Raw genomic sequence first — 15,635 nt, forward strand, 5'->3', positions numbered from 1 at the left:
TCCCCTCTGGTCTGCTGGGTCTCTTGTGGTTGCAGCATTAATCTTTGATCTTGGTCTCAGCTGTCTTTCAGGACTTGTAGGATGCATGGCTTGTAGGACGTATAGGGTGGCACGGTGGCACAGTGGGTAGCACTGTTGCCTCACAGAACCAGGGACCCGGTATAGAGATCTACCATGCAGATCTAGTGGCACTTGTGACACTAAAACTCAGTAGAAATTTGAGTTAAAACTTCTCAGGTGCAAATAAGAATCGTTTATTGCCTCTATTTGATTACAATTGAGAGTCACTTAAATCTTATTCTCTAATAAGTCCAGCTAGCAAAAAGGACTTAAAGAGAAGCAACTTGTACATAATTTAACTTTTAAAATAATACAGAAATAGTTTCTTGCTTACAGCAAAACAGCTTGTATTTACTTTACGGTTTAGAGTGGAAAAGTGAAAGTATGAAAAATGGAGACAGCGAATAGTTTAGATCAAAGTATAGGATGATTCCGGAATAAAGATGGCCATAAGGACCCTCACGGTTATACAAAATCATATCAGTCTTTAGCCATCTATCTACACCCCTATGTAATCCTAATTGGTTTGGGTTAGAATCAAGTGAGTTTGATTTTTTTTTATAAATGTTTTTATTCAGTTTTCGTATTTTATATTGAACAAATTACAAATTGTTAGGAGAGAGAAAAAAAAACAAACAAAAACAAACACGCAAAAATTAACATACATATTTACAGGTAAGCATCTTCGTAGTAGTAACTGCGCCCCCCCTCCCCCCTCCCCCCCTCAACATGTTTATTTAGCTTGGTTTTGGGCCTTAGCTAGCCATCGAACCCCCGTAACGAACCTGTAGCCCCCCCCCCCCTCCCGCTACCTTCCCCCGACTATTCTTCCTCTTGTACATTGGCCACAAATAGGTCCCGGAACAGTTGCATGAATGGCTCCCACGTTCTGTGGAAGCCGTCGTCCGACCCTCGGATGGCAAATTTGATTTTCTCCATTTGGAGAGATTCCGAGAGGTCGGACAGCCAGTCCGCAGCTCTGGGCGGTGCTGCTGACCGCCAGCCAAACAGGATTCTACGGCGGGCGATCAGGGAGGCAAAGGCAAGGGCATCCGCCCTCCTCCCCAGGAATAGATCTGGCTGTTCTGAAACCCCGAAGACCGCCACTATCGGGCATGGCTCCACCCTCACTCCCACCACTTTGGACATTACCTCGAAGAAGGCTGTCCAGTACTCCACGAGTCTGGGGCAGGACCAGAACATGTGGGCGTGGTTGGCCGGGCCTCTTTGGCACCGTTCACATCTGTCTTCCACCTCCGGGAAGAACCTACTCATACGGGTTCTTGTTAAGTGGGCTCTATGTACCACTTTTAGTTGCGTCAGGCTGAGCCTTGCGCACGTGGAGGTGGAGTTGACCCTATGCAGTGCTTCGCTCCAGAGTCCCCACCCGATCTCCATCCCCAGGTCGTCCTCCCATTTCCTCCTTGTTGCGTCCAGTACGGTGTCGTCCCTATCTACCAGTCGGTCATACATGTCACTACAGTTCCCTTTCTCTAGGATACTTGCGTCCAGTAGGTCTTCCAGTAGTGTCTGTCGTGGCGGTTGTGGGTACGTCCTTGTCTCCTTTCGTAGGAAGGTTTTGAGCTGCAGGTACCGTAGCTCGTTCCCCCCAGCTAGCTGAAATTTCTCTGTCAGTTCGTCCAGTGTTGCGATCCTGTCGTCCGTGTATAGGTCCCTGACTGTCAGTGTCCCCCCGTCCTGCCTCCACCTTTTGAAGGTGGCGTCGGTCAGTGCTGGTTTGAACCTATGGTTGTTGCAGATGGGAGCCCTGTTCGACATTTTGGTCAGGCCAAGTTGCTGCCGCAGTTGGTTCCAGGATTGGAGGGTGGCTGTCACCACTGGGCTGCTGGAGTGTTTTTTGGGTGGGGATGGGAGTGCTGCCGTGGCGAGGGCCCGGAGGGAGGTTCCCATGCAGGAGGCCTCCTCCGCACGCACCCACTCAGCTTCTGGCTCCTGGATCCATCCCCTTACTCGCTCGGCTGTTGCTGCCCAGTGGTAGAATTGTAGATTCGGGAGGGCTAACCCTCCCCTGGTTTTTGTTTTTTGTAAGACCTTCTTTGGGATCCTAGCATTTTTACCCCCCCATACGAACGCCATGATGAGTTTGTCCAGCGCTTTGAAAAAGGCCTTGGGGATGTAGATCGGAATGGATCTAAACAGGAAGAGGAACCTGGGCAGTACGTTCATTTTGATCGTCTGAACTCTCCCCGCGAGGGAGAGCGGGAGTGTGTTCCATCTTTGCAGGTCCTTTTTAACTTCCTCCGTCAGGCTGGTGAGGTTCCATTTGTGGATCCCTTTCCAGTCATGGGCTATTTGGATCCCCAGGTAGCGGAATTTATGTCGGGCTTGTTTGAACGGCAGCCCCTTTAGTGCTGCCCCCCCCCCCCCCCCTTGCGGGTGTAATGGGAAGATCTCACTTTTGCTCATGTTGAGTTTGTAGCCCGAGAAGGCTCCAAACTCTTTCAGGAGCGCGATGATTCCGTCCATGCTGCTTTGTGGGTCCGAGATATAGAGGAGCAGATCATCCGCATAGAGTGAGACTCTGTGCTCTCTACCTCCCCTTCGGATCCCCCTCCAATTTTTTGCTGCCCTGAGCGCGATTGCTAGCGGTTCGATTGCTAGTGCGAACAGCAGCGGGGACAGTGGGCATCCTTGTCTGGTGCCCCTGTGCAGCTGGAAGTATTGGGAGTTGGTATTGTTGGTCTGTACACTCGCCATGGGAGCGTTGTACAGGAGCTTTACCCAAGCGGTGAACCCTGTTCCAAGCCCGAACCGCTCCAGTACCTCTATGAGGTATTTCCATTCGACTCTGTCGAAGGCCTTTTCTGCGTCCAGGGAGACGATCACCTCTTGTGTTCTCTCCCCGGAGGGGGTCATTATCACGTTCAGCAGGCGCCTGATGTTCGCGGTCAGCTGTCTACCTTTGACAAAGCCCGTCTGGTCCTCTGTGACCACCTCAGGTACACAGTCTTCTAGCCTTTTGGCTAGGATTTTGGCCAGTATTTTGGCGTCTGCATTCAGCAGAGATATGGGTCTGTATGACCCACATTCCGTTGGGTCTTTGTCTTTCTTAGGTATCAGCAAGATTGAGGCCTGTGCTAACGTGGGTGGCAACGTGCCCCTAGCTAGCGAGTCTGTGAACATCTCCCGCAGGTGCGGGGCCAGCGCTGTCGCAAATTTTTTGTAGAAGTCCGCCGGGAATCCGTCCGGTCCCGGCGCCTTCCCCGCCTGCATGGAGCTAATGCTGTCCATGATCTCTCCCAGTGCTAGTGGTGCTTCCAGGGCCCGTTTTCTGCCCTCTCCCACAACTGGTATGTTCAGTCCGTCAAGAAACCGGTTCATCCCAGCCTTCCCCGTTGGGGGCTCTGAGGTGTACAGCTCTTGGTAGAAGGCCTTGAAGGTTTTGTTAATCTTCTCTGGTTCTGTTTCCAACGTGCCTCTGGTATCTCTGATTTGCGCAATTTCTCTGCTGGCTGCCTGCTTTCTCAGCTGGTGGGCCAACAGGCGGCTGGCTTTGTCTCCGTGTTCGTATAGGGCCCCGCGTGCCTGGCGGAGTTGGTGTACTGCTTTCCTGGTGGAGAGCAGGTCAAAGTTCCTTTGTAATTCTTTTCTCTCCGCCAGGAGTTCTACAGTCGGGGCCTCGGAGTATTTATGGTCTACCTCCAGTATGGAGTCGACCAGCTTCTGCCTAGCCACCCTTTCCTCCCTATCTCTTTGCGCTTTGTAGGCTATGATTTCCCCTCTTAGTACGGCCTTAAGCGCTTCCCAGAACGTGGAGGGTGAGACCTCCCCGTTTTGGTTGATCTCAGTGTACTCCGCTATGGCCTGCGCTATCCTTTCGCTGAAGGCCTTGTCAGCTAGTAAGGCACCGTCCAACCTCCATTTGGGGCGCTGGGCCCTTCCCGTCTCTAGCCGCACATCCATGTAGTGTGGAGCGTGGTCTGATATCACAATTGCGGAGTATTCCACCTTGTCTATCTCTGGAAGCACCGTTTTCCCCACCACAAAGAAGTCAATTCTGGTGTACACGTTGTGTACTGGGGAGAAGAAAGAGAATTCTTTCTCCCCCGGGTGGGCGAATCTCCAGGGGTCTACTGCTCCCATCTGCTCCATATAGTGGCTGAGTTCCCTTGCCATGTTTGAGGTTTTCCCCGTTCTGGGGTTTGATCTGTCCGTCGTTGGGTCCTGTACACAGTTGAAGTCCCCCCCCATGATTAGTCGGTGCGTCGCTATGTCCGGGATTTCTGCCATGGTCTTTTGGATGAAGCTCGTGTCGTCCCAGTTGGGCGCGTACACGTTAACTAGAACTACCGGCGCCCCATCCAGGGCCCCGCTGACCATGACATACCGTCCCCCTGGGTCCGTAATCGTCTTTGTCGCCCTAAACATTGTCCTCTTGCCAATCAGGATCGCCACCCCCCTGGCCCTTGCCCCATAACAGGAATGATAGGTTTGTCCCACCCAGCCCTTTCTTACCCGCAGTTGGTCCCGCTCCCTCAAGTGCGTCTCTTGGAGGAAGACTATGTCGGCCCTCATGTTTCTAAGGTGGGTGAGGACTCTAGATCTCTTCACTGGGCCGTTAAGTCCCCTTACGTTCCAGGTGACTATTCTGGTGGGGGGCTTCTGCCCCCTTGCTCCTGTGGGGTTAACCATATTTGTCCGGTGGACGCGCCCCTGCCCTCTGGGGTTTCCCTATGTTAGGGGGCCGTCCAGGATGTCCACTATCACTGCTCTCCCCATGCGGTCGGGTCCCTGCGCTCCGGGGTTCCCCCTTGTCCCGGGGACACCCGCCATGGCCGTCCACTTTGTGTCCGCCACGCGGGTAGTCCCCTGCACTCCGGGGGGCCCCTTCACCCACAGACCGTACTGGGTGGGTGCTTGCAGCAGTTCCCTGTTTCGAGCCCTTGTCTGTGGCACTTTGTGGCCCTATTCCCTTACTGGCCTCTTTTGTCCCTTCGTCCCTGCGTTTCCCCTCCCTGGTCTCTCGCCCCCCGGGTGCCCCCCCCCCCCGCTCTATCCCTTTCGGGGATACCCCTGTGTACCCCTCCATTGCCCCTCTCTCCCCCATTCCTGTCCCCATTTGCTCTCCCACCTTTGATGGGTGATCCCCCCCCTCCCCTGCCTGGCGCCTTCCCCCCTGTTGGGGGTGCGCTGCGGCCCTGCTCTGTTGCGCGCCCCCTTCGCTAGCTTTCCTGCTAGCACGGTGGCTCCCCTCTCGGAGGTTGCTGTCCCGCTTCCCCTCTCCCCTCTCCAGTACTCCCGTTCCCTCGTGCCGGGGCCTGGCCTCCCACCTGGAGCGGGCCCTAGGGCATTGGGTTGTTTTCCGTTCTGGGTGTTTCTGCCAGGGGGGAGGGGGCTGGCTTTGCCTCGCCCCTCCCCACCCCCCCGTCGGCATGACGTGTCTCCTTGCCATGGGCCCCTCGTCCCTACTTCCCATGGCGTTTTTCCAGCCCGTGCTCCTCGACGAATCTATTCGCCTCGGCAGGGGCTGTAAAGAAATATTCCTTGTGTTGGTATGTGACCCAGAGTTTTGCTGGGTACAGCATACCAAAACGTACTTTGTTCTTATAGAGAGCTGCTTTCGCTCTGTTGAACTCCGCCCGTCTCTTAGCTATGTCCGCTCCAAAATCCTCGTAGATTCGGATGGCGTGCCCGTCCCAATTGCAGGCTCTATTCTCCTTGGCCCAGCGCAGGATTGTCTCCCTATCCCGGTACCGGTGCAGTCTGGCTATAACTGCTCTCGGTTTTTCCCCTTCCTTGGGCTTCGGGCGCAGTGACCGATGAGCTCTGTCCATTTCCGGTGGGGTGGGAAAAGTTTCCCGCCCCACTAAGGAGCCCAGCATCGCAGCCACGAATGTTGTGGGATTTCTACCCTCTATCCCCTCTGGCAGGCCCACTATCTTGATATTTTGCCTTCTCGAGCTGATCTCCTGGTCGTCTACCCTGCCCTTCAGGCTCCCCTGTGTTGCACTCAGTTTCACCATTCCCCTCTCCAGGGATATGACCCGGTCGCTCGCGTCAGGCGCTGCCTTCTCCAGCTCTTTAATGGTTGCCCCCTGGGCTTCCAGTATCTTCCCTTGGGCTTCCAGTATCTTCCCTTGGGCATCCACTTTCTTCTCCAATCTGGTCAGAACCTGCTGCACCCCTGACATGGCCCTGGTCACTGCTGCCTGTGCTGCGGCCTCTGCGTCTGCTTTTAACTCTGCCTTGAATGCCTGCAGCTGCTCCCTCACCACCTCGGCAAAGGCTTCCTTCCAATTCACGCCCCCCTCTAACCCCAGGGGAGAGGTTGCCCGCCCGTCCAGCTCTTCTGGATGCGGCGAAGCATCCTTCCCGCCGCTTCGCGTGTTGACTCGTTCGCCCGAGCTGGCTTTCCCTTTGCCCAGTCTACTTCCGGTGCCCCCTTTCTCTTGGCTCCTTTCTGGCACTTTTTTCTCCCCCTTCCCCTTCATCTTTTCTTCTCTCCTTGTTCTTCTTTTTCCCCCTTTTCCGCACCCTATTTTTATTTTATTTATTATTATATATCTATATATGTATATATATATATATATATATATATTTTTTTTTTTTTTAAATTTATTTCCCCTACCCCTTTTCTCTTTACCAGTTTTCTTTTGGGAAGAACAGAAATACAAGTCTCTTTTTTCTTTTTTCCCCACTCAACCAGGAGAGAGAGTCCCTTTGTCTTTGCCACGTGGTGGTCACAGCAGTTGGGGGGGGGGGGGGAGGGGCGAGTGGGCCGGTGGTCGCTGCTGGTTGGGGGGGGGGGTCCCCGCTGCTGGCTGGGGGGGGGGGGTTGTGTCCCCGCTGCTGGCTGGGGGGGGGGGGGGTTGTGTCCCCGCTGCTGGCTGGGGGGGGGGGGGGGTTGTGTCCCCGCTGCTGGCTGGGGGGGGGGGGGTTGTGTCCCCGCTGCTGGCTGGGGGGGGGGGGTCCCCGCTGCTGGCTGGGGGGGGGGGGGTCCCCGCTGCTGGCTGGGGGGGGGGGGGTCCCCGCTGCTGGCTGGGGGGGGGGGGTCCCCGCTGCTGGCTGGGGGGGGGGGGGGGAAGAGAAGAGGGGCCGCCGCCGCCGCACCGCTCCTGGCCCGCGGGGGGGGGGGGGGGGGGGGGAGAGAAGAGGGGCCGCCGCCGCCGCACCGCTCCTGGCCCGCGTGGGGGGGGGGGGGAGAGAAGAGGGGCCGCCGCCGCCGCACCGCTCCTGGCCCGCGTGGGGGGGGGGGGGAGAGAAGAGGGGCCGCCGCCGCCGCACCGCTCCTGGGTCGCGTGGGGGGGGGGAGAGAAGAGGGGCCGCCGCCGCCGCCGCACCGCTCCTGGCCCGCGTGGGGGGGGGGAGGGAGAGGGGATGGACCTGCTGCTGTTGGGCCCCCCTGTCGCCGCTCCGGCTCCTCCGCTCCGGCTCCTCCGCTCCCGCTCCGGCTCCTCGGCTCCTCGGCTCCGGCTCCTCGGCTCCGGCTCCTCGGCTCCCGCTCCGGCTCCTCGGCTCCTCCGCTCCGGCTCCTCGGCTCCTCCGCTCCGGCTCCTCGGCTCCTCCGCCCCGGCTCCTCGGCTCCTCCGCCCCGGCTCCTCGGCTCCTCCGCTCCGGCTCCTCGGCTCCTCCGCTCCGGCTCCTCGGCTCCGGCTCCCGCTCCGGCTCCTCCGCCGGCGCTCCTCCTCCGCCGTCCGGCCTGTCGGGGGGGGGGGGGGGGGGGGGGGGGGCTGTTCCTCCTGCTGTCCACCGCTTGCGGGAGCCCCTCTCCCTGCGACCTCCTCGCTCGCCGCCCGGAAGTCAAGTGAGTTTGATTTGACGGTTAGCTGTCAGTCTTCAATGTGCAACATTAGTTTTAAATGTTTCATGTTTGAATACTTGTGCATGTTATGGAATGCGATTCTGTGCTGTTATCATGACCAGCTTAAACTGGTCTTCTGCTGACTTAGCTGTTATCTGTATTGTGTCTTCATATTACTATGGCATTGCTATGGTATTGCTATGTCCTTGATCTGATAAATGGTACAGCACAAGTATAGTGTCAAACTGTCTTGCAAATGTATCTGTTTGCTCAGTAAAAGTGCTGTTTTAATCTATAATGGAATTATGCTGTTTCATGCTGTTTTGCATCTCTGTATGTTTTGAGATGGCCTGGGGTTATGAGTGAATGTAAAATGGGTATTTAAAGACAAGGCTTAATATTTACACTAAATAACTATCTTTTACCTATCAGGTGTATTGGAAAATAGTCGGTTTCTACACCCAGGTTCAATTCCGGCCTCGGATGACTATTTGCGTGGAGATTGTACATGGGTTTCCTCCGGTGCTCCGGTTTCCTCTCACAGTCCAAAGATGTGCGGTTAGGTGGATTGGTTGTGCTAAATTACTCGTAGTGCCCAAAGGTCAAGTGGGGTTACAGGATGGGGTGGTGGAGTGGGCCCAGTGCTCTTTCAGAGGGTTGGTGTAGGCTCGATGGGCCAAATGACCTCCTTCTGCACTGTAGGGATTCTATGTATGCTTTCACTATTCTTCTTAGAATGCAGTTACATTATTGAGCTTCTGGTTTGCTGTAGGAAGTGGAACTCCCTTTTGATGTTATGGTACTCGCTTCTCCACCTTGAAGCAATAGAATTTGTCAGCTTCTCCTGGTGTTTGTCCAGCTGTAGTAGGTCCACAGTCTTCCAACCCAACAAATCCATTGACCGGAAAAAGTATCTGTTGTTTAAGCACATTCCTATCCCTGGGCTGAAGTGCTGGGCAACTCAAATGTCACATTCATGAATAAATCAGATGGATAAACAGAAGAGTGAAGATTATTCTCAAGCAGGGTTCATGATTATTTAGTTATTATTGTAGGAGTTCATATAATGGGCACACGTTCTGTCCTCACATCGGTGTGTTTCTTCCCTTCACTAGGTCTTAACACCTCAGGAACTTCAGCAGCCCAAATCAATATCTGGAGTAGAGCTGGATTTCACCTCCGTTTCTGTTGTTAGGTTGTTGTTCTGCCCGATTAGGTTGTTGTTCTATCGTTTCTCTTCTTCGTACATCTGAAATGTGTGCGAGATCAGTAGGTGGTATTTCAGCACTCACGTTTCTTTCAGTTTTGAGACCCGCTTTTCCTAAGTCGGATTTATTTTCTGCCGTGCCTTCACGGGGCATTCTGGGAGCTGTTTCTGGGTAACCTTCGGACAAGTCAGTTCCTGCATCAGGTTCTTCCTGAACCTGAGGTCACTGATATCCTCACCAGAATAGCCAGGCGGATTGGTATCCTGATCACCTCCCTCAATGACGTTCCGGTCACCTCCACATTTGTCAACCAACCTCTCTTCGAAGAGACGTACAATTTCTGGAAACTCCCCCTACAGCTGAAATGTGGAATAGTGTCCAAGAGGCCTGGTTCAAACTAGTCTGACTGGACTTGGGTTTCTAATGCAATAGGTGAATAAGGAAGCTGCAGCTCTATACGAGCTTCTCTGCTTAATAAAGAGCAATCTTGCTTCTGAGTAACGTGCTGAGAGTTTGTAAGCTCTTTCCCATTGTAACATTCATCTTCCCTTGTACCTTCAGTGGGATATTCCCTGGGCCTTGGAGTGGAATGGTAGGTGGCGGGAGAAACTCAGAGATCAGCCATTGTTCTGTATCAGAAAGAACCGACACTCCTTCTCCCATGTCAAATTAAAAATTTTTCTTGTGGCCACTGACCATCGAATCTGTGCTCCAAATATTCCTCTTGGACTTTGTAACCTTGCCCAAGAACGGCATTTCATGTTCGTCAGTATTTTCTATTCGTTGGATATTGGTTAACAGGACTGGTCTCTCTGTAAATTTTGAAGTGCATTTTAAAGCTTTCTGCTACAGCATAACATTTTAAAATGGCTGCAGTTCCTGCAATAATGGCTTTCTGCATTTATGGCTGGCTCGTCTTCACACTTATAGGGTTTTCTCGCACCACAACAAGACCACTGGATAATGGCGCCGACTCATTCTTCTTCATTCTGGGTCTCCCATTTGGTGGATGCATTGATGCCTCTATTGCTCACAAATTGGATTGAGTCAATAATCTAATTCCCAATAGGTTCTCTATCAGCCTAGATTACATGTTAGTCTGCATCCATAGCTTTGCATGTCTCACTAATTGCACAGCCTTGGATAGGCTGCAACAACATCCAAGAGGCTCGACACCATTCATGACAAAGCAGCCCGCTTGATTTCTCACCCTTCCACAAACCTTCCACCACTGATGAAAAGTGGCAGCCATGTGTACCATCTACAAGATGTACTGCAGTAACTCAAAGGTTTCTTAGGCAGCACCTTCCAAACCCAAGACCACTACCATCTAGAAGGACAAGAGCAACAGATACCTGGGAACCCCACCACCTGGACGTCCCCCTCCAAGTCACTCACCACCACCATGACTTGGAAATATATCATCGTTCTTCACTGTCACCGGGGCAACATCCTAGAACTCCCTCCCCAACAGCACAGTGGGTGTACCTCAAGGACTGCAGCGTTTCAAGAAGGCAACTCACCACCACTTTCTGAAGGGCAACTATGGACGGGCAATAAATGCTGGCCTAACCAGCGATGCCCACATCCCACAAATAATTTTTTTTTAAAATTACAGGTCATTAATGAAAAAGCCAATACCTTCTTCAGATTCCTGAGTGCGCCTGCTAAATCAATATACTAGGTCTAAATTACAGTTCCTCCAAATGTCTTAAGTTTCTGTGTCCTCATTAACAGCCTGTCTTATTAAAATGCCATCTGCACTGCTGCCAATGGAATGGGGGAGCATGCTGACCTGTTCGTCATCAGGCTTCTGTGCCAACCCCAAAGCGACCCTCAACCTGTTGAATCTGCAATGCCAGTTTTGCCAGTGTGCTGCTTGGCCAGGCCCTTCCACTTGATCAAAGGATTCAGGCAGAAGCAGGGCTTTCTCCATAATTATACTTTTAGTCGGCCGTCTCGGGACTCTTGGTGCTTTTCCATCTGATTTTCAGCCACAGTCATTCCCTGGGTGCCTTGTATTTGATGACTTTCACTTTACCACCACTGTCGGTTTCACTGGGGATCCGTGCTATTCGGTATGTTTACCAGCACCACTATGAAACTTCGTCACAAATAGTCCAAGTGTGTATTTAACTAGACTGCTGGAAGCAAAGCCTCTGGGAACTTTCAAACATTTATTAACTATGTACAGGGAATGTTAAGCTCTCCTTCCAGGATGATCTCTTTCTCAGCTCTAGTCACACATAATCTGACATCGTTCATGATGTATATTAACTTTTAGCATTGGCGTAGTGGTAATATCACTGGACGAGTAATCTAGAAACCCAGGGTAATGCTTTGGGAACCAGGGTTTGAATCCTACCATGGCAGATGATGAAATTTCAATTCAATAAAAATCTGAAATGCAAAGTCGAAACCATTGTCGATTGCTATAAAAACCCATCTGGTTCACTCATGTCACAGCAATGTGGTTGACTCTTAATTACCTCTGAACAAGGGTAATTAAGGCTGAGCAATAAGTGAAGGCCTAGCCAGCGATGCCCATATCCCATGAATGGATAAAAGATAAACTAAATTGGTCAGTATTTGTAAGAGTTTTGTTAACTTTTGCTGAGAAAACCCATCCTCAGTGGATTATCTGCCTCCTCTTATACTTGCCTCCAAGATGTGTTGTAATTTAATTGTGTGAGTATTTAAGACTTATAGCTTGCCCACAGTGTCTGATACCTCTTCTAGAGTTGATCAGAATATTTTGCAATTCTGTCCCAACCATGTGTTTGCATATACCATCAAGTGGGTGCCATGTTGGCCTGGCCAACAGGAAGCCAGTGGTGACTCTGGTGACTGAGTTACTACAGTGACTACAGAGACTGATAGACGCTCAGTGTTAAAGTGGCACCCACTGTTGTTTCAGGGTATGCTGCCTTATTTGACGGTGAAACAAAAATGGGATTGCATTCCACCATGACCTCAACTAGCAGTGCACATTTCCCAAACGCATCTCTAATGATCGTCATTCAGGATCTTTTGATACAGGGTAGGATCTCTGAGCCCAGAGTGTCCTACAGTCCACATCTGTGTGCCTCGATACTTCCAGGCATTGAGGGTCAGCTTCTCCTACATGAAGTACGCAAGCATATTGAAATTTCTATGAGTTACAGAAGAACATTAGAACATAAGAACCAGGAACAAGAGTAGGCAATTCAGCCCCTCGAGCCCACTCCACCATTCAATACGATCATGGCTGATCTCATCTCAGCCTCATTGCCACCTTCCTGCCCACTCGCCATAACCCTTTGTCCCGTCACAAATAAATCCTACCTAACTCCTCCTCAAATTTGTTTAGTGTTCCGGCATCCACTGCACCCTGGGACAAAGAATTCCACAGATTCACGATCCTTTGAGTGAAGTAATTCCTAAATTCTGTTTTGAGTCTGCCTCTTAGCCTCTCTCCCTAGAGTATCCAACAAGGGCAACATCTGGTCTTTGTCTACCCTGTCAATCCCCTTTAACATCTTATAGACCGCAATTAGATCTCGATAAAGGAGGTGCCCAATAGTGCACGGTGCAGCCCTTTGGGAGAGTGCTCTGTGAGGGTAAAGAGAGAGAGAGGCGGCTGCGTATATTACTGCATTAATGGTAGTAGATAGGATTGCTTAATCTTGGTCTGGTCAGGTCATTGAACATCTTCATGCACTGCCCTGCCATTAGAGAAGTAGCATTGACAGCCAGGTGCCTTTCCGGAATGATCTCAGGAACCCATCCTGCAAAGGCCACATTTCTTCTCTGTTGCATCTCTTTAGATTGACTTGGAAGAATTGACTGCCCAGTACTTGCCCACTGCCATGATTACAATCCCAAAAATATTCCTCCCCTTCCGCCATCATCATAAATCCCCAACGGTGGGTGGCACTCCCTACCCACTTTCTTGCCCAATAGTGCATGGTCCACCTAATAGAACAAAAAATTCATTGAGGTTGGGATTTGTGTCAGGGTCAGCACCAGAGCCAGTTATAGCTCGCTGAGGTCCCACCACAACACACAACAAGGGCTGGCCAGGAATATTTGGGGTTTTCCTTTAATATAGACGTTTAACCAAGAGTATTTGTCGGTCTTGATAAATTCAATGGAACAATCTGTCAATAATTTATCGCTTCTGTTTTTAAGTGCTGACTGATAAAGTCACTCAGTTCAAGGGCAATTTGTTGTGGACAATGTGATTCTATTTTTCAGATTAAGGGTTTGGATGGATTGAAACGATTTATTGCACTGGGAACATTGGACCTCTCCGGAAATCTTTTAACATGGAAGGAACTTCAGAAAATCCGACACATCCAGATACTGGACCTGCGGCTACATGGGAACCCTGAGCTGAACAATGATGCGCACTGTATGTAGAGAATTGAATGATGTCACACAGGGGCACCTGTGGATTACACAGTTTTTATACCTGTGCAAGAAAAATAATAATATAACTTCAGCAGATAAGGTGTTCTCATAACCAGCACGCGTGTATGGGCAGGAAATGTTACCAGGGCGCATGTGGGAGAACCACAATTTGATGCAGAACCCAAATCAACCAGGGTTTCACCCACTGTCAGCAGTGGTCCAGATTCATGGTTGCGAGTAAGGTGGTAGACAAAATAAGAAGGCTTAGTTGGGTGTATCGGGAGTTTCTAGGCTACGCTGGAATTCCGATTTTGAATGGAGGGAAGGGGGAAGGGGTGCGGGAGCTGCCATAACGGACTCAACAGTGAAAAAAATTGAAAACTAAAAATATCATCCAAATTTTATCTTCTTCATTCTGCTAATTTCATCCTTGCAATGGTGTTTGGCATTAACTAGGGTTTTATTTAAGCCCATATAAATAGACAGAGTGGATTGTTGGGTTAGAAAGCATATGCTTGTAATATGTAATTCTGTAAATAAATATGAAGGTCAGTAAAGATTGGATCCAGTTCTACCCTTCACCAGGAGAGGGGATAGCATAGTAGTGGTATTGTCCCCGGACTAGTAACCCATAGAGCCAGCGTAATGCTCTGGAGTTCTGGGTTCGAATCCCACCACGGCAGATGGTGAAATTTGAATTTGATAAAAAACAGAGTCATAGAGCTTGACCACAAGGAAAGAGGCTCTTTGGCCCATCACGTCCACGCCACCCATCAGGCACCTAACTATTCTAATCCCATTTTGCAGCACTTGGCCCGTAGCCTTTTATGCTATATTATTTCAAGTGCTCATCTAAATACTTCTTTTATTTAATACATTTAGAGTAGCCAAGTATTTTTCTTTTCTAATTAAGGGGCAATTTAGCATGACCATTCCACCTAACCAACACATCTTTGGGTTGTGGGGGTGAAACCCACGCAGACATGGGGAGAATGTGCAAATTCCACACGGACAGTGACCTAGGGCCAGATTCGAACCCGGGGCCTCAGCTCTGCAGTCCCAGTGCTAACCACTGCACCACATACTGCCCTTAGATACTTTTTAAAAGTTGTGAGGGTTCCTGCCTCTTACCACCCTTTCAGACAGTGAGTTCCAGATTCCAAGCACCCTCTGGGTGAAAAACCTTTTCCTTATATCGCCTCTAAACCTTCTTAAATCTATGGCCCCTGGTTATTGACCCCTTCACTAAGGGGAAAAGTACCTTCCTGTCCACCCTATCTATGTCCTCCATAATTTTATACACCTCAATCTGGTCCCCCTCAGTCTTCCCTGCTCCAGGAAAAACAATCCTAGCCTATCCAGTCTCTTTTGGTAACTGGAGCGATCAAGCCCAGGCAACATCTTAGTGAATCTCCTCTGCACCCTCTCATGAGCAACCACTTCCTTTCTAAAATGTAGTGACCAGAACTGTACACAGCACTCCAGTTGGGACCTGACCAGCGTTTTATACAGCTCTAGCATAACCTCCCTGCTCTCCTATTCAATGCCTCAGTTAATAAAGGTAAGAATCCCATAGGCCTTCTTAACCACCTTATCTACTCTGACCTCAGAGATTTCTGAACATGCACACCAAGTACTCTCTGTACTTCCTAGGGTCCGACCATTCATTTTATATTCCCTTGCCTTATTAGTCCACCCAAAATGCATTACCTCACACTTTTCATGGTTAAATTCTAATTTTCACTCTTCTGTCCATCTAATTATCCTATCTATATTGTCCTGTAACCTAAGGCCTTGCTCCGCACTATTTCCACACCACCAATTATTGTGTAATCTGCATACTTACTTATCATACCTCCTACATTCACATCCAAATTATTAATCCGCCCTACATACAATAAGGAACCCAGCACCGATCCCTGCAGAACACCACTGGACACAGGCTTCCAGTCACAAAACCATCAGCTGTCACTCTCTGCCTCTCACCGCTCGGCCAGTTTTGGATCCAGTTTGCCAAATTGCCCTGGATCCCATGGGCTCTTACCTTCTTCATCAGCCTCCCATGTGGGACCTTGTCAAAGCTTTACTAAAGTGCATGTAGACATCAACTGCATTACCCTCATCTACACACCTAGTCACCTCCTCAAAAAATTTAAGTTTGTAAGACATGGGGTGGGATTCTCCCGTACCCGCGGGGCGGGGGGTCCCGGCGG

The 15,635-nt window shown here is 50.8% G+C and overlaps 1 protein-coding gene across 4 annotated transcripts in view; it reads left to right on the forward strand.

The window, feature by feature from the left end:
- LOC119964510 overlaps positions 1-15,635 on the forward strand; it is a 210,188-nt gene that overhangs the window by 47,173 nt on the left and 147,380 nt on the right. For all 4 annotated transcript variants that reach the window (XM_038794087.1, XM_038794083.1, XM_038794086.1 and 1 more), the window contains one exon: positions 13,267-13,423. In XM_038794087.1, the coding sequence (XP_038650015.1) occupies positions 13,267-13,423 (157 nt within the window). The remainder of the gene's footprint in view (positions 1-13,266; positions 13,424-15,635) is intronic.

Source organism: Scyliorhinus canicula, chromosome 4 (genome assembly GCF_902713615.1).
Source record: "Scyliorhinus canicula chromosome 4, sScyCan1.1, whole genome shotgun sequence".
Classification (NCBI taxonomy): domain Eukaryota; kingdom Metazoa; phylum Chordata; class Chondrichthyes; order Carcharhiniformes; family Scyliorhinidae; genus Scyliorhinus; species Scyliorhinus canicula.